The sequence below is a fragment of the Rattus rattus genome, chromosome 5 (assembly GCF_011064425.1).
Source record: "Rattus rattus isolate New Zealand chromosome 5, Rrattus_CSIRO_v1, whole genome shotgun sequence".
Classification (NCBI taxonomy): domain Eukaryota; kingdom Metazoa; phylum Chordata; class Mammalia; order Rodentia; family Muridae; genus Rattus; species Rattus rattus.
Window position 1 is genome coordinate 158,344,116 of NC_046158.1, and position 18,835 is coordinate 158,362,950.

At 44.7% G+C, this 18,835-nt stretch overlaps 1 protein-coding gene across 1 annotated transcript in view; it reads right to left on the reverse strand.

The window, feature by feature from the left end:
• Positions 1-4,443: 4,443 nt before the first annotated feature.
• Positions 4,444-18,835, reverse strand: part of Gmeb2 (glucocorticoid modulatory element binding protein 2) — a 39,518-nt gene continuing 25,126 nt past the window's right edge. The window contains exons 5-10 of the mRNA XM_032904970.1: positions 12,943-13,046; positions 11,612-11,769; positions 8,966-9,037; positions 8,595-8,732; positions 8,243-8,365; positions 4,444-7,475 (exon numbers count right to left, since the gene is read on the reverse strand). Of these exons, the coding sequence (XP_032760861.1) occupies positions 6,835-7,475; positions 8,243-8,365; positions 8,595-8,732; positions 8,966-9,037; positions 11,612-11,769; positions 12,943-13,046 (1,236 nt within the window). The 3' untranslated portion in view covers positions 4,444-6,834. The remainder of the gene's footprint in view (positions 7,476-8,242; positions 8,366-8,594; positions 8,733-8,965; positions 9,038-11,611; positions 11,770-12,942; positions 13,047-18,835) is intronic.

The following is an 18,835-nucleotide window of genomic DNA, read 5'->3' on the forward strand; positions in this document are numbered from 1 at the left end:
TTTGTGGATAGAGATGTAAGCTCCCAGCTACTGCCTCTGCACCATGCATGCCTGCCTGCCTGCCTGACTGCCTCCCTTCTATCATACTTTCTATCACCATGGTCATGGACTCTAATCCTCTGTAACCACGAGTCCCAAGCTAAATGTTTTCTTTTATAACTTGCCTTGGCTACGGTGTTTTGTCACAGCAACAGAAAACTAAGGTAGCAGCAGTCAATGACAGAGAAAAAAATATAATAAAAATATGTTTCCCTGACAAACTGTAAGCAGATTTTTTTTCTTTTTTTCCTCCAGTGCTGGAACTGAAGTAGGAGCTTGTGCATACTAGACAAATATTCTACTCAACAATACTTCCAACCCACAATCTTTTTAAATTTTAAACTTCAATGTTCAAGTGCAGTTTTTATTGGTTGATTGGTCGGTTAGTCGATTGGTTGGTTGGTTGGTTGGTTGATTGGTTGGTTGGTTAGTTGACTGGTTGGTTGACTGTTTGGTTGATTGGTTGGTTGGTTGGTTGAATGGTTGGTTGGTTGGTTTGGTTGAGTGGTTGGTTGACTGGTTGAGTGGTTGGTTGACTGGTTGGTTGGTTGGTTGGTTTGGTTGATTGTTTGGTTGACTGGTTGGTTGACTGGTTGGTTGGTTGATTGGTTGGTTGGTTGGTTGGCTGATTGGTTGGTTTGGTTGGTTGGTTGGTTGGTTGGTTGGTTGATTGGTTGGTTGACTGGTTGGTTGGTGGGTTGGTTGATTGGTTGGTTGGTTGATTGGTTGGTTGGTTTGGTTGGTTGGTTGGTTGGTTAGTTTGGTTGATTGGTTGGTTGGTTGGTTGATTGATTGGTTGGTTGGTTGATTGGTTGGTTGGTTGGTTGACTGGTTGGTTGGTTGGTTTGGTTGATTGGTTGGTTTGAGAGAGCTTCTCACTATACAGCACTGGCTGGCCTGAAACTTGCTATGTAGACCTAGCTATCCTGGAACATAGAGACCCACCCACTTCTGCCTCCCATGTGCTGGACTTAAAAGTGTCACCATGCCTGGCAAAGGTGAAGGAAAAAAAAGCTCTTTAAAAATATTGTTAAGATAAATGAGAAGAGGGGTTGGGGATTTAGCTCAGTGGTAGAGTGCTTGCCTAGCAAGCTTAAGGCCCTGGGTTCGGGTCCCCAGCTCAAAAAAAAAAAAAAAAAAAAAGAAAAGGGAAAAAAAAGATAAATGAGAAGATAAGCCATAATCTGGGAAAGATACTTGTAGAAAATTAATCTGATGAAAAGATTTAATAAAAGGCTAATATCTGCCCCATCTTCAGTCTCAGTAGTTGTGAAACACTGGGTTTGATTCCCCAACACTGCCCTCTACCCCACCCTATTCCCTACTCACCCCCCCCCAAAAAAAAGAAAAAGAAAAAAGAAAACAGAAGTCTTAATTAACAAAATGGACCTAGATGAAAATAGGCAAAAAAGGAGCTGGAGAGAGGACCGTGGGTAAGAGCACCAGCTGCTCTTCCAGAAGATCCAGGTTTAGTCCCCAGCACCCACATGGCAGCTCACAATTGTCAGTAATTCTGTGGGCCCCTGACATGCTAGTGGTGGTATTCAGATACATAATAAAAATAAATAAATCTTTTTTTAAAAAGTAGACAAAAGATCTGACAGTTTCTTGAAGAAAGGAGGAAGTATGGGCACATAAGAAGGTCTTATAAGGAAGAAATAGCTCAGCAATTAAAACTTCCTGTTTTTGCAAAGGATCTGGATTTAATTCACAGCTTCGCAACAACCACATGGCAGCTCACAACATCTTCGTTTGGTTTCCCTTGGTTTAGGTTTTTGAGACCGGTGTTGCCTTGGCTGTCCTTGAGAGCCACCTGCCTCTGCCTTCTGAATGCTGGGATTAAAGGTATAAGCCACCACCAACTGGCTTGACAACCATCTTTTAACTCCAGTTCAGGGCATCTGATATCTTCTTCTGGTACTGCAACACCAGGCATGGATGTGTTGTGGATACATACGTGTAGGCAAAATGCTCATACTCCTAAATATAAGAACCAATGTTTTTCTTTTTTTTTTTTTTTTTTTCTTTTTTTTTTAGACCAGGCTGACCTCCAACTCAGAGGATCTGCCTGTCTCTGCCTCACTGAGGTTAAAGGCGTGTGCCATTACCATCAGGCCCAAGTCTTCTTTTAAAAAGGAGTTCTGTGTCATATGCCATCGTGCAACTGCAAGTTAAAACAACCGGGAAGGGTGGTGAGATGGCTCAGCTTGTGAAAGCGCTTGTTGTACAAGCCTGACAACCTGAGTTTTATTTCTGGAACCCACACAAAAGGTGGAGAGAACTAATTCCACAAAGCTGTCCTCTGACCTCCACATGCACACAGCACACGCATCCCAGCATACATCATGCACACAGACATCATCATTTTTTTTTTTTTTTGGTTCTTTTTTTCGGAGCTGGGGACCGAACCCAGGGCCTTGCGCTTCCTAGGCAAGTGCTCTACCACTGAGCTAAATCCCCAACCCCAGACATCGTCATTTTTTAATAGGGAAGTTGAATGTGGTGGCACATGTCTGTAAAGCCACAGGAGAGGCAGGAGAATTACAAGTTCAAAGCTATCTTGGGCTACACAGTGATAAAAATCTCAAAACAAACAGCGAAAACAGTGTGATGCCACCTACACCTGTCACAATACCAAAGTCCAAAATGCTAAGTAGATGACATGGAGTAGGTCAACAGCCAGCCACACTCATTGCTGGTAGAAATGCAAAATGATACAGCTGTGCACCAGAAGACAGTGACGATTGCTTAAAAAAAGTTTCTGCATGATCCAGCAATGGTTATATATTCAAGAAAACTGAAAAAACATGTCCTCCTTCAGCAGGCAAATGGGAAAGCTACAGTCTATCCAGCTGTCACTCAGCACCATCCTCTGTGGACTCTGCTTCAGAACACTGCAAGCTTGAGTGAGTAGACTGCTCCCTTGCTCTCCAGTCTTTCTTCTCACAGTCTCTTCCAGCAAGTAGCCAGAACTGTCTCTAGGGACTTCTCTGTGGGGGCACAGGAAGTTGACCCTTCTGAATTTGTAGGTTTGTATTCTGCAGCTGGTGACTGCCACAAATGTCAGAAATAGGTGTCAGAAGGGCTGATGAAGGGACATTCCCCTTGCCCAGAGGCAGAAAATGGTTCTTTGATAATATTGGAACCAGAACGACTGCAGAGAGTAACAGTGGCCTGAGAGATATAGGGGTATGGCTTTGTGAGGAGGGTATATCTGAAATGAGATTGCAGAAAGGTGGCCTGAGTGACAGGTGGATGGTGACATCCTTCCTAGAGATAAGAAACAATGGGGGCTGGTGATATCCTTCTTAGAGACAAGAAACAACAGGAGTGAACAGGTTTGGGGAAGAAAGTAGGAGTTCTGTTTTGGACACGTTAAATCTGAGTTGTGTACAGATTTTCTACAGGATCATAGGAGCGCTGGAGACAGGGAGTCCATGAATGTGACAATAGGAAGGACCCACTGCCCATCGATTGGCTCTATTGCAGTGGAGCATACTCATGAAAGAACACTGAATCACAGCAAGTTTTTAGATGGGACATAGATATTTGTTTAGGTCCCCCTTAGGAAGTCACACACCTATCAACACCCACCTCAAGAAAGCCTGTGCCTTACCCAACTCTCATTAAGTGACATGACATGCTATCTGCCTCTCTGTTCTGTAGGATGTAGGAAAGGCCTACCTGTGGTCCCCTAGGAATCATAATACCAAAGAGTTTACAGTGCTGAAGAGGATCTCAAACAAGCCAGGCAAGGGAAGAACATGGCTAGCTGGACAGCGATGGCCTCTCCCAACCCTCTAGAGAAGTTGCCAGAACTTCAGCACTGGGACAAGGCGAAGTAGTTACTTTAGCTTTATTCTCATCTTGTTCCACACTCCTAATAGCTCTGCGATGTCTGCCTTGACTTGTAAGTAGTAAATCTCAGTTGTTTCTGAGCCACCCTGTCTGCACAGTCTGATGCAGCGACGGGGAGGCTCACAGAGAGATGCCTAGCACTATGCTACACACCTGCATTCTGAGCTGAACACAAGCCAAATGGTACCTACTGTAGTTATTAAAACTGTCTGAACAGGAAGTGATGGTGTACACCTTTAATCCCAGCACTCAGAAGACAGAGGCAGGTGGAATCCCGGTGAGTTCCAGGCCAGCCAGGTCTATGTAGAGAGACCCTGTCTCAAACAAACAAACAAACAAACAAAACAAAAACAAAAACAAAAAGCCACCACCAACAACAAAAAACAAAACCAAAAATCTGTTTGTCTTCAGGACCCAGACCATAACTGGACTCAGTGGGCAGATGTGTTTGAAGGACCTGAAACAACTCAAGCACTGTCACAAGGGGCATGGTTTTACAAGTTAAATTTGGTTTCTTCATAGTTTTCATTACAAGAGACAAACACACAAATTATAAAAGTGTTTTTATTTTAAATCAAAGTACCAAGCAGATACTTGCTAAACAACATACAAAGTAGAACTCAAAGAACTCAAACTTGCCCTTTTGCGTGCCTCCTGGGCAGGCATGGAAAGGAGCTTGCACCCTCTGCAAAACCAAATCCTGTCCTATTTTCTCAGAAAACCAAACTGAAAGCAGCCACAAGCACCCGTGTTTGCATGTGGAGGGGGAAGACCTTCCTTTCTGGGTTCTGAATGGCCCAACAAGCAGGGAACACAGCAATAGGAGTCAGGAGGACCCAGAGAGGCAGGTATAAACATGTGGTAGGGCAGTGATCACACTTCCTCTTCCAGAATTGAGGGTTCCATGCAGATGGGACTATTGGGCCTTCGCTGACCTGCTAGAAACGGCCTTGGAGGACCTGAAACAACGCCAGCACTGTCACAAGGGTCATGGTTCTACAAGTTAAATTGTAGACAACCTCTGAGGATACTAGGAAGGAGTGATAAGAACTAATTCTGAAGCTGATTTGAGAATTATTTTTGTATGGCTCTGAAATAAACTTCACCTTCCAGTACCTCTAATGCTCAAAGGGGCAAGGGCCAAAAATATTTCAACCTTGCTCTTATGAAGAAAGGAAACTGGCCCACATCCCCAAAAGCAAATGACATCTGGAGCTTGTGCCAAGGAAAGGCTCTTGGTTCCTAGGGCAGGAAGGTTTTATTTGTGACATTAGTCTGAGGTTGTAGAGGAGGGACTTCAAGGAAGTACCCACTCTGCTGATCCTCCCAGTGTCCCTAGAGTCACACAGCTGCATATAACAGGACTTGTAACTCAATGAAGAAAAACAAAACAAGTTTTTAAAAAGGAGTATATACATAAACAGGTAAACATCTGCCAAAACCAGCTGATTCGTGGCCACAGTGAACAGTGATGTAACAGAGGGAATACAAGAACCTCAGTAGCTTGACATAGGGTGAGAGCGGGGGCAGGAAAGGGCCCAGTCACAGCAAAGGTGTAAAAGGAATCTGGGCACTTGAGGGGGACGTATGGATGGAAGGACAAGGTAACCTTCAAAGCAGTAAAATGGGACAGTGGTCCCTTCCTGCTGTGGGGCCCCTGAAAGGAAAGCCTTCAGTTGACAGAACAGGAGATTCAAGAGGCACCTTAGGGCTATCCCAGGACATCCCTTACCAAGAGGCCAAAACTTTGTTCCCTGAAATCGTTTGGCTCCAAGAACTCTGGCCTAGGTCATCCCTAGCATGGGCCCAAACCTAGACCCATAAAAACTGCCTGAAGACAGCCTTCCATGGACATTCTGGATCCTGTCTTCCAGCTGACCAGCCCACTACTCTAAACAGCCTTACATACCCTGGAACTCTCAGGATAGAGACACTGAGTATTGGCCAGAGAAGCCCAGCTCTATCTCCAAGAGAGTTGGGGGCAGGGGGAGCAACTATAGGGGAGTACAAGAGCCGGCTGCACACAGGGAGTCATTTGAGCTACCCCGAGTCTCAGGCATACCTCCACAAAAATCTTCCAGAGCTTTGTCTCAGGGAAAGACACTACTTAAGACCTCTAGCACCTGGCTAGGTGTGTATATATCGGTGCCCTGGGTCCCTCCCAGAACTGACTCAGGAGCCTAGGCACTCAGCATTGTTTTGGTTGAAAACACTATAATTGATTTTCCCCCCTAGAAGGCTACTAAGCGATTTACTTAAAAACACCTGCAGCCCATGTGCAAAGGGGTCTAGAACATGCCAGGTCCATGAGACCCCTTCACCACCTGAGTGCCTATGGGGTGAGGGATGGGGTCCTGGCTGGGGTCTGCACTTAGCCCCAGGGCATGTTCCCAACAGTGAAGGAACATGGACACTGGCCATACTGAACCAACAGAGAACTGTGGGAAGAGACCAAATCCATAGGATCTATGGCTTCCACACTCAGGCATGCTGCCTAAGACATGTGTCAATAATGTCCCAGCAGGCTCAGCCCCATGGGGGTGCAGGCACTAGGACCTATGGTTAGCTGGGCTCTGGTGCTGGCTCTGTAGCTGTACCAGAAGCACCCAGGCCTCCTCCTGGTCAGTGACCCTCTGGTTCCTGCTCAAGGCCCAATGTGTAAACAGGATTAATAAGCAACAGATGGAAAAGAGTATTTCCCACAAAAAAAGGGGAGGAAGTTTATAAGTTGAAGACAGATTTTCCAGGTTCCTGGCAACATTCTGCCCCCTTTTCTTCTCTTGATTCATCCGGCAATCCTCTCTTTGGTTCAGCCCATCAGACCTGCTTGTGCTGAGCCAGCCCTATGGCCTGTGTCTGTAGTGGCCTCTGCCTGCAGCGGCCTGAGGAGAGGCAGTCAGCCAGCCCATGTTGGAAGGATTTTAGCCTCCCTGCCAGCTACTTCTGCTCATGGTCCTCTGCTACAGCGGCCACCTCAATAGTGGCTGTGTGTTCCTCAGGTCCAGTAGCAGCTGCTGTAGGCATTGTCACAATGGTGCTGCCTGCAGGTGATGCCTGAGCCACATTCTGTAGTGTGGGTCCCAGGCCAGGCAGGGTGAGCAGCTGCAGGGGGTTGACCACCTTTAGTACTGTGCTGCCATCCTGCATGGCAGCTGTGCTCAAAACTGTGAGGCTAGATGTGTCCGGATGAATCTCTACTGTGCTGGGGAAGGTAGAGCCAGAGGAGGCCAAAACTGTGTAGCCTCCAAGCAGTGGGGAGGCCGGTGAACTGGCTGGGGCAGCTTGAGGAGAGCCCTTGCCCAGGACAGTGGAGGGCAGTGTAGATACTACTTTGCCAAGTGGCACACTGGTCAACTGGGACATAGGCATTCCTGGGCCAAGTGCAATCTGTGCAGACTGTGTAAGCACCTGGGAAGCCATAGCAGCTGGTCCAGATGTAGCCCGTGCAAGACGGGGCCGCTTCATAGGGGATGGCAGGGAAACTGGGGTCAACGTCATGAGCACATTGCTAAGGTGCTGGGACTTGTGCTTCAGTTCCTTGGCACGGCGGCGATGTTCATCACACTGCTGTTCCAGGGCTGCAGGAAACACACAGCATCACCACAGAGAACAGGGATGGGGACAGATGGTATTCCCACAGGGAAAATGCAGATCATAAACCAACAGCAACCGATGACTAGAGGGCTGCTTGCCAAAGGAAAGGTTGGCAGCAGTGGGTCCCTTAATGGCCCTCAGGATGACCAAGACCCCAGTTCCAAAGTAGAAGTGCTTAAAAAAACCTTCCCCTCAGCACTAATGTGTTCTAGTGAGTTTCACATGAAGGTTGTTGTTAGACCAACGCAACCAAGTAAAATGCCTATTCTCTCTCTCTCTCTCTCTCTTTCTCTCTCTCTCTCTCTCTCTCTCTCACACACACACACACACACACACACACACACACACAGACACACACACACACACACACACACACACACACACACACACACACACCCAGAAGGTACACATTAAAGTAAAAACACCAGGGAAAACTTATTACTAATATACCAACACCACAGGAGAATCCAGCTCTGGCTGGAGCAGGTTTGTTTTTTTTTTCCATTTCCCTGTCCTATTCCTTTAAATAACTCGGTTCATCACAAAAAAGTCAGTAAACAGTGACCTGTGCTTTCTGTACTGACAAGTTCTGACTGCAGCCACTAGAGTCTTACTGTTTTTCCATGTATGATGTCTAGTGTTGTTCTGACTTCTTAGTCCTATGCAGCCATGTCTCAGAAAAGTATGTGGATGCACGACTAGAGAGGTGAGGCTACAGACTCCTCAAACCCCACATGGCTGCTGGGCATACCTGCCAGGTCCCGTGCATACTGTTCTCGAGAACGATCCATCTGGCACTTGTGGCTGGCCAGTACCTTCTTTACCAGATCCAGCATGCCAAAGTTTTGCACGATGTTATTGAGGAGGACAGCATCTGAAAGGGACAATACCAACACTTAGTAAAAATCTAGGCTACGCCTAGAGCTCCTGAATTTCAGTGCTGGGCTGGCTCCTTATGGACCTCTTATGGAGGAGCCAACTCCAAAGATTCTCCTACTGACAACTCCCTTCAGCACAGTGCGGACCTGTGTTCAGGTTCAGCCTCCATCCCAGCCACATGGCAGGGCCTGGGGCTAGCAGGAGGGAGACTCAGGCCCTCTCACCTCGGAGCTGTAGGGGCGGGTCCTGCACTCGCTGCTGCAGGCCTTTCATGGTTTCCTCCAGCTCCTGTTGAAATTCCTGTATGACTTCATCCAGTAAGCCCGCATCCTTCAGTCCCCGCCAGAATGCAAATGTGTCGTCTATGATGGAGAAAGTCAGGTAGACAGGATACAAATTGATGTACAGAGTAACTGACAACAAGAAGTAGTAAAGGATATCACCTCAGGAGATCAGCACATAAAGCATTGAGTTCCATATAGCCCATAATCTAGCAGGTCAATGGCTGGATCATACACCCAGCTAGGATCAGATCATGGGTAGATAGTTCCTGCCATAGGCCCACCCATAATCCCGAGAAGCTGAGGGAATATACCTCCAATGGTTGTGGTCCAGTCACCAGGGTCCTCACAGGTCTCTATGGTGATGGTGGCAGGTGAGCCATTCACTGTGGGTAAGGCAGAGCTGTGAGTGAGTGTTACTCTACACTATAGCCCCCAGGACTTTAAGTTCTGATAACCCTTCTAAGGCTTCATTTGAATCCTTTTTTGCCACCCATTTCCACAGAACTAATAAGCACAATACACTAGTAATGCTCTACTTCACACAAAGTACTGAGTTTATTTTCAATCACAGTTAAACACACAAAGAACAGGAAACACCCTCTGAGCCATCATTCAACTTCAGCAGATCCCAACATTTTGCTCCTCTAGTTCTATATGCAAGTCCTTGCAACTGAACCTTGGGAAGGAAACAGGTGTGGAAACTCTCTGTCCACCCTGCCCCTCTCTCTGCCCTATGGGCCATCTCATCTAAATTTGACTGATGCCAGAACAATCCTAGAACTCATCATATTTCCAATTTTTTTATATTAAAAGAGAGACAAACCATCCACTCTAGTATATCACCAAGTACATTTCTGATACCTACAAACTCAATGAACATATAGTTCGTGTTTGGAGGTTCTGGAGTTTCTGACCAAGGCTTCATGCACAGATCTAGCACAGAGGCAGACTCAGAAGCAGGCATATTCCAGAAGCTTTCCAACTGGCCTACTACTCATCAATGTTGTAATGCTTGAGTCATGTATGCATGGAATCAACTGAACAGAAACACCTCTCCATAGCCATATGATATTAAAGCCAAAGACTCATAGAAATCCTAAGCTAAAACACTTAATAACCAGAAATGCTAAGTCCTAACCCCAATTCTGACTTTCCTAGGCACTGCAGCCTTGAGTAGGGTGCAGGAAGCCGCTTGTTTGGTCAGGAGACAGCACTAGCAGCTCCTATTTGTCCTGGCCTGTCACCTACAACCAATGTTCTTTTTTCAGGAACCACTATTTATTGACTATTTACTGTAAAAGCTATTCTATACATTTCTTTTTTCCATGAGACCTACAAAATACTCCTATGAAATTGGCATGCCAGTTACCGTTTCACTAAGGCTTGCAGGAATAAACTAATAAATGTTCTTCCAGTCATGATGGAGCTACCCATTGATAAACACACCATCAGTTGGAAACACTACAAGGCAGAACACTACGCATAAAATTTACTTATCCACCAGATCCCATAACTTCATAATCTAGCTAACTTCAAGTGTACTTAAAACATGTCACTAGCCTCTGAAGGGCTATGACTAATTTTAATAAGGGAAGCCAAATCAGCCACCAAGACCTGGACCACTCAGCCCCCACTGCCTTTTGTTTTGATGTGTCCCAGAAGAGCTCTGCCCTGACCTCCTAATACACCTGGTGCTTTTGGTCCAGAAAAGAGCTAAGCAAAAACACTTGTCAGATCATGGTAAACCATAAACATGGACTAAGGATAGAGCTAACAAAGTCCAGTCCCTGACCTATGACCCTGGGTGACCCTAGGCTTCTGAAGAGGAGAATACAGCACTGCCAGAAGAGCTGAACCCTAATACTGACTCTGCCAAATCTTCACCAACTAGTCTACAACAAAGTACTTTAAAGAACACAGAAGGAACTCATAGGACCTCACTCTTCCCCAGCCCCAGATGAGGCTCAATTGGCCCTGGTTAAACAGAAAGGCCACAGATCCCTGATCACTTGGAAGTACATGTCAGCTTAACACTGGAATGAGAGCTAAGTGACACTGCCAAGAAAGAGAAAACAGCTCAGTTTTACCAAGTAACACAAGGAGCTTAAAACCCAACTTCATTCTCACGTTTACAAAAATCCTCTCTCAAAACTGGACAGAATTCTAGAAAACTGCAGGGCTGCAGTAGTGCATGTCCTTAGTCCCAACACTTGGAGGCAGAGGTAGGTGGGTCTCTGTGAGTGTGAGGTCAGCATGATCTTCTGGGTTAGTTCTAGGATGGCCAGGGCTACACAGAGAAACCCTGTCTCAAAAAACCGTGAGGGGAGGGGATATACAACTCTGAAGGATAGATATCAACAGAGAGGAATATCCTGAATTGTCACCCAAAATCAAGATGGCAGGGAAGACCTGCATCCAAGTACCAGGAAGAGATCTGAAAAAGACAGTTTTTCAAAGCACCAAGCACCACGGAAAATGTATCTCCAATCCGGGCAAACCTTGAGTGGGAGAGAGCAGGCTTGGGGACATAGGCCATCCTTAACCATTCTTTATATCTCTCTATATGTGAATTACTATTTTAAAATGAAAATAACAGAAATTCTTTAGGATTCCCTATGAACAGACAGGTAGCAGTGGTACGTGCCTGTAATCCCAGCACTCAGGAGGCAGAAACAGACAGATCTCTGTGAGTTCAGGGGCAGCCTGGTTTACAGAGTGAGTTCCAGGACAGCCAGGGCTACACAAAGAAACCCTGTCTTGGAAAAAAAAAAAAAAAAGATTCCCCATTAGCAAAACCAACAAGTTCCCAGATGTGTTTTCAGGAAGGGTACAAAGAAGGCTGACCTAACACTATAGGGCCCCATGTGGAAGGGAACACACAAAGTGTATGGCAACCAGAGAGGACTGGTCAGGACAGCTGCAATTGACCTGCAAGACTGGCAGTCTCTTGCACCTACCATCAGCTGCAGCTGGTGTGAGCGGGATGTACTCTGTGGATGTTGGACTGCTCAGGGACACACGGGCCCCTGAGAGGTCAATCTTGGTGCTTCGGCAAGTATTAGAGCAGACCTTGTCGTGCTGGTAGAAGTCTAGCTCCCCAGAGTCCATGATCTTCCTGTAGAGAGGCCAGAGCAGTTCAGGTGAGACCTAACTGAAAATACCTCTTTCAACTGTCTAACTGCAGGGGCCAAAGTTACCAACTGGTTCCACTGAGGTAGAATATGGGCTTGACTGCACAAAGCTCAATATAAGTGCAGAACAGGTGACACAGCCACCCCAGCAGACCACCCACGCAGCATTCCTTCCACAGGAGGAAGATGAAAACACTAGCTAGCTAGTATCTAAATTGTGAGTATGGACCTAGGAAGCAGACCCACAGCTAACATAGGTGGTGAGTGGCTCAGTACTGAAGAAGAGAGGTAGGAATCATTTCCAGCCTTAGCTTTGAGAAGGACAGAAAGGGAGTTGCTCAAAGCTTTAGACAATATCTAAAGCTACAGTCACTTATTCTCACCTACCAGGGTCTTCCCTTCTAAATACTTCCTCTTGCCTCTTTGAGGTCTTGGATTAAAACTCAACCAGTTTCAACAGCCTATTATAACCCATAAACAGAAAGGCAAAAGGTCTAGCCATACTTAGCCTATGGGCAGTGCTGACCTGAGACAATTCTCACATACCCCCCTCAGCCTGCAATCTCAACAGCTATCCCATCAGACATATCCTAGGGAACAGAGGGGATCTCGGAAATACAAGGCTAAGAGCTATGAGAAAGTTTCCAGAGCTGAGTTCTCTGAGGCTAAATTCTGACCACTCTGACAGAAAACAGATACCCGAGGAAGTGGCCGCTTAGGAAGTGATGTGGCACTGTTGCTGCGATACTCCTAAGGGAGCATGCTAAGTTCCAGACACACGGAAATGGGTATGGCTCTTGGGTCATAAAGAATGTGAGCCTGACATGTCCTAAGTACCTGTGCACTTTGCAAGGGACTTTAATGAAAAGTAATAAAAAAGACAGAAGTAAAGCGTGGCATAAAGAACTGTTAAAAAATTAAGCTTAAATATCTATCTATGTACAAATACCAGATTATATCCTTAAGTTTTAATAGTGATATATTCAAAGTATACACACACACATCATCATCACCATTACCACGAAGTAAAGAATTAGCGGAAATTAAAATAAACTTAACCAAAATACCTCGTCTCCAAAAATCTAAGAGCAGATGGAAGAGCAGTGGCTGCGAGCCCTCGAGAGCCCTCCCACCCCTCACGCTGGTCAGATGCCCACCTGAGCATGATGCCGTTCATCCGGATGGCTCTCTTCCAGTCCTTCAGGGTAGACTTCCCTGCCAGATGCACAAACTCCTTTGGGCTGATCACATGTTCATCGTACTAGAAAGAAACACAGTAGAGGACCTTCTCAGCGTGACACAGGCCTGGGGAAACTATAGCACAGCCTGTTCTCCCTTCCTGCTCCCGCCTGCACTAGGGGTTCACAATAAGGAAGAGAACGATAGATCCATGAGCCACAGGCCTCAGTCTAGAGCATGGACACAGGGTTCTATTGGGTATCCCCAGCAGCCAGTTCTCCACCCCCCTGACACTGGCTGCCTCAGCCCCACAAAAGTGTGTTATGTAGGAGATGAGGGGCAGACCACAGCAGAGAAGAAAGCTTTTGTACTCTTCTACAGAAAAGACACAGGAATCTCCTTCTTGTAAATAATTTATTCCTATAGTGATATGCATCCATATCACATCAGAAAAATGTGATATTAATCAAAACACAAGCATACAGCGCCTATGGATGACGCTTTGCCTGGATGGACCCACTAAGAAGCCATAGAAATGTAAACTGCACAGTGTTGTGTCTTGTACAGTGCTCATACATGTCCACCTCAAAGTTAGGAGAATCACACTGTTAACTCAATAGTGTTCTGTGGTTTGGTAGGGCAGAAAGCTTAGAAAAGTAAAACATACTATTCATTTTTGTTAAGCAAACAATGACTAGAAACAAATAATGAAAATAAAGTTCAGATGGACTAGTTTCTGCAGGTAGCATGGTTATAACTGTCATGACCATCTGCTGGTGGAAGTGATTGATGTGCCTGATTCCCTGAGAACCAGTGCATCTCTTGTATCCATAGCAACAGGAAAGAACTCTCTTCACACTGCTGATCAGAGCAGCACTGGAAGACCACTGTAGTGCCCAGCATCCAGCCCTTCATCCTGCAACTACCTCTGCTCATCTGACCTTGCCTTCCTGGCCTGATCCTGTTCATGTCTGTCACTCTGGTTCCAAGAACCTATTCTGTTTGCTCCCCTTTCCTTTCCTCCCCTCATGTGGGATGATAGCTCACTCCATTCCTTTTCTTCATGCTCTGTGCTGGGTCTTGACTGTCAAGGGCACTAACCACTAAGCTACTGTGTAGCTAGTATCCCCTTGTTGATTTATTTACTTGCTTTTTTGCATTTGAGAGAAGATCTTGCTCTGTGCCCCTAGCTGGCCTGGTAATTACTATGTGGTCCAGGCTGGTGTCAAGCCATCCTCCTGCATTAGTCTCTTGAATGCTAGAATTCCTATTAGCATTTGTACCATCCCTGGCTACCCAGCATTTCATCCCCTCAGTACTGTCCTTGTGTCTCTTACCCTCCTTTCCCCCTTATACCTATGTTCTGTCTGGGGTCTCTTTCCTCTACACAAAACATATTCAGAGCATTCTTTGGAAAAGGTATGCTGATGCAACTTAGTTTTGTCTGAAAATGTCTATTTCATACTTATGTTCAGGGATAGCTTTACAATGATTCTCTTGTACCATAGCGAGAATCTAGCACTATACAGCCTCTGGCTCTACTTCATTGCCTTTCCAATTCTCCTGAGCAATCTCCCTCTGCTCTCTAGCCATTTTTATTGGGGGTGGGGGTACTTATTTGTTGGAGGTATGATCTCACTGTGTAGTCCTTGCTGGCCTAGAACTCTCTATGTAGACTAGGCTGACACTGAACTAAGAATTCTGCCTTGTCTCTGCTTCCTGAGTGTATTTAATATATACACCATCATATTAACAAGTTGGCTCTTGTTATTTTGTTTTGGGTATTGAAACCAAGGCCTCACACATATTAGGCTACATCCTCAACTTTCTGACCATTTTAAGAATTTTTGACCCTGCTTTACTATGATGTTATCTATGGGATATTTGCATTTTATCTGATTTTATTTTTATATAATTTCAAACTTATGGAATTACAAGGATAATTTAGGAACTCCACTACACTTTTCTTCAGAATCAGAGCTATTTCATTAGACCCTTCTGTGCCACTGCAATCTACAAAGATATGTATATGCACGTCATCTAGACTGGTGAGGCCCTTAGCCCTTGACCTCATAGTACACAGACACAGTACACAGACACAGTTACAGACACAGTAACAGATGCAGACATAGTATACAGACACAGTACACAGACACAGACATAGTACACAGACACAGTACACAGACACAGACATAGTACACAGACACAGACATAGTACACAGACACAGTACACAGGCACAGACATAGTACACAGACACAGACATAGTACACAGACACAGACATAGTACACAGAAGTACACAGACAGACACAGTACACAGACACAGACACATAGTACACATACACAGACATAGGTACACATACACAGACATAGCACATATACATAGACATAGTATATATACAGACACAGTACACAGACACAGACACGGTACACAGACACAGACATAGTACACAGACACAGACATAGTACATAGACACAGACATAGTACACAGAAGTACACAGACAGACACAGTACACAGACACAGACATAGACACATAGTACACATACACAGACATAGGTACACATACACAGACATAGCACATATACACAGACATAGTATATATACAGACACAGTACACAGACACAGACACAGACACGGTACACAGACACAGACATAGTACACAGACACAGACATGGTACACAGACACAGACATAGTACACAGACACAGACATAGTACACAGACATAGTACATATACACAGACACAGTACACAGACAAAATCATAGACATAGACACAGACTAGGATCAAGGTACTCTGATACAATCATGAAACAGCTTCCCAGATCAGGAAATCATCAGTGTATTAGTGTCTACCTGCAGTCCATATCCAACTACACTAATTATCACAATTACAGCCTTTCTCCCTGTTTTGTCTTGATACTGAACTCAAACCAAGAATGACCACAAAGTTTATTAAATAAAGTCTTTCATAAAATCACTTCCCAAACTGCCTTTATCTTTTTTTCTTTTGCATTTTTTAAAGAGTATAGGTCAGGTTTTTATTTATTTATTTTTTTTTTGAGAATTCATGTGTATGAGTGTTCTTCTTACATGTATGCATGTGAATGAAGCATGAACATGCCTGGTGTCTGAGCTGGTCAGAAGATGGCATAGGATCCCCTGGAACTAGAGTTATAGATATAGTTTTATAGAGAGAGCTGCCATGTGGATGCTAGAAATTGAACCTAGATCTCTTGACTACTAAGCCATTTTACAATCTTGTTTTTGTTGTTATTTGACAGGATTTCTTTTTGATTTTTTGAGACATGGTTTCTTTGTGTAGCCTTAGCTGTCCTAGAACTTGTTCTACAAAGCTATACAGAGGTCAGGTGGGCCTTGAAATCACAGAGATCCACCTGCCTTGGCCTCCTGAGTGCTGGGATTAAAGGCCTGTGCCACTACCCCAGCTTTGTTTTGTTATTATTGTTATCTGTTTTGTTTTGAAAGCAGGGTTTCACTGTGTAGCTCTGGCTGTCCAAGAATTTGCTATGCACCCCAAGTTAACCTGGGACTCACAGAGATCTGCCTGTCTCTGTCTTCATATGTTAAGATTAAAGGCATGTACTACCATGTGTGGCTCTACAGGTTAGGTATTTTATTATAGTTCTGTCTCCCAATGTGTGTTTGAAGTTTGTCTCAGGAGTTTGTACACCTAGCCCACCACTCCTTCCATATTCGCTGGTGGACCTTCTCAGGAAATCTTGCTTCTCTCTATGGACATACCCAATAAAAGTAAGTGTACTTAATATAGATAAGAAAAATTACATGAAATGCATTGCAATAAACTTATCTTATTTCCTAGTCATTAGGCCATTGTCAAGGAGTTAGTAACCTCCAAGCCCCTTTCTTTCGGACACTGTATCCTAACCTGCTTTTTCTTGCAGCACCTCCCACAGACTATTTTTATAGAGAAAAAAAAAGTTGCATGCATACTATCCATATCCTCCACTACTTTTAAACTTACTGTTGGTAAAATAAAGATCATGACTAGCTTCCTATCAGCACTGAGTTATAACTTAAGGAAAATTAACAGAAAAATGCAAGAGGATCCTTACTACTGTCCAAGGTATCACTGATGAATAGAATCTAAAGAAACTAGTCAATTTTTTTTTGGTGTGTGTGTATATATATACATGTTTATCCACATGTATGGAGGCGATATGTGGTTTGAATGAGAATATGTACCATAGACTCATATATTTGAATCCTCAGTCCCCAGTTGATAAAACTATTTGGGAAAGATTATGAGATCTGGCCTTCTTGTAGAAGGCATGTGATGGGAGCGAGGTTTCAAACATTCACACCACTACAACCACCTTATTTTTTCTCTCTCTCTCTCTCTCTCTCTCTCTCTCTCTCTCTCTCTCTCTCATTCCCTCCCTCCTTCCCTCCCTCTGCGATGACTATGACTTAGGATGGAAGCTCTCAACTGATGCTCTAGGGCCACGCCTCCCTACCTGCTGCCATATTCCCCACCATGATGGCCATAGACTCTAACCTTCTGGAACCATGAGCCCCAATAAATTCTTTCTGTTTAATTTAACATTAAATTATTTCAGATGGGAGCTTTTCTGTTTGTCTGGGAATCCTTTAGGTCTTTCAAAAGACAGACTGCAGTCTTCCCTAATTATGAAGTCTCTAGTCTCCTTCCCTGCTGACAGATTTGCTATCTCTTTTCCTCCTGCTTTCACTTGCCGCTTTCTTATGTCTATGAACTGAGCTTTGGATGAAGTCTTTGGTTCTATACTCCCAATCTTCAGCTATGTCTAATCTGAAACTGATCCCTCAAATATTTGGTTTTAATTCTACCCATTTCTAGATTTTGTGTGTGTGTGTGTCTAATAGCTTATATTTTATTCATGTTCAGGCTTCTCTTTTATTACTGAGATAAATTATTTGGAGTCAGAAGGTGGCTCGGTTGGTAAAGTGCTTGTTGCACAAACATATGGGATCTGTTTGGATCCCCAGAACCAACATAAAAACCTGGGTACAGTGGTACACGTCTGTATCCTAGTTATGAGCTATTCTGTGTCTACACACGCTCACCCAGGGTACCTTGCTCCCTGTATCCAGTGCTCTGCTCGCCCAGGGTACCTTGCTCCCTGTATCCAGTGCTCTGCTCTCTTTATATGTGAGGCACTCTTCCCCTCCTTAGAATTTTACAGAAATTACATACAGTAAAGGTGACTTCCTCAAAGAGGACTTTTCAACTACTTCTGTCAATTTTTGGGAGAAGTCAGGCCAGAAATTACTTAAAACTAAGTTCCTCTCTGATGGAGGTTCTAACCATACTGCCAGAGGCCAGTGTTCTAAAGAGCAAGATTCTACTCTCATTGCTTAAACTGGAGGTGCAAGCATTCTGTTCAGGGTGGACAGAGGGGAGCTGATGTCATGAATCCTATCAGTACCAATTTTAGAGAACAGCCCCTCCCTAAACACATTCCATGAGGAACCCCAAGTTTCACCTTCTTGCACCCAGCAGACAAAACTGAGATAACCCAAGTCTCGAGCAAGGGCAAGACTCAGCATCTGTCTGTGTACTCTACCCACACTGGGGCCCTAGAACTGATGACCTTGAACTTGTGCCACCTTAAAATAGCTTTATGGTGGGATAGAGATGGTCAGTGGTTGAGAATACGTGTTTCCTTGCAGAGGACCTACATTCAATTCCCAGAACCCACATGATAGATCACAACCATTCACAACTCCAGTTCCAGGGGATGGGATGCCCTCTTCTGGCCTCCTCAGGAAATAGGCATGCACGTGGTGCACATACACACATGCAAGCAAAACATTCACACAAATAAAATAAAATAAATTAATTTAAACCAG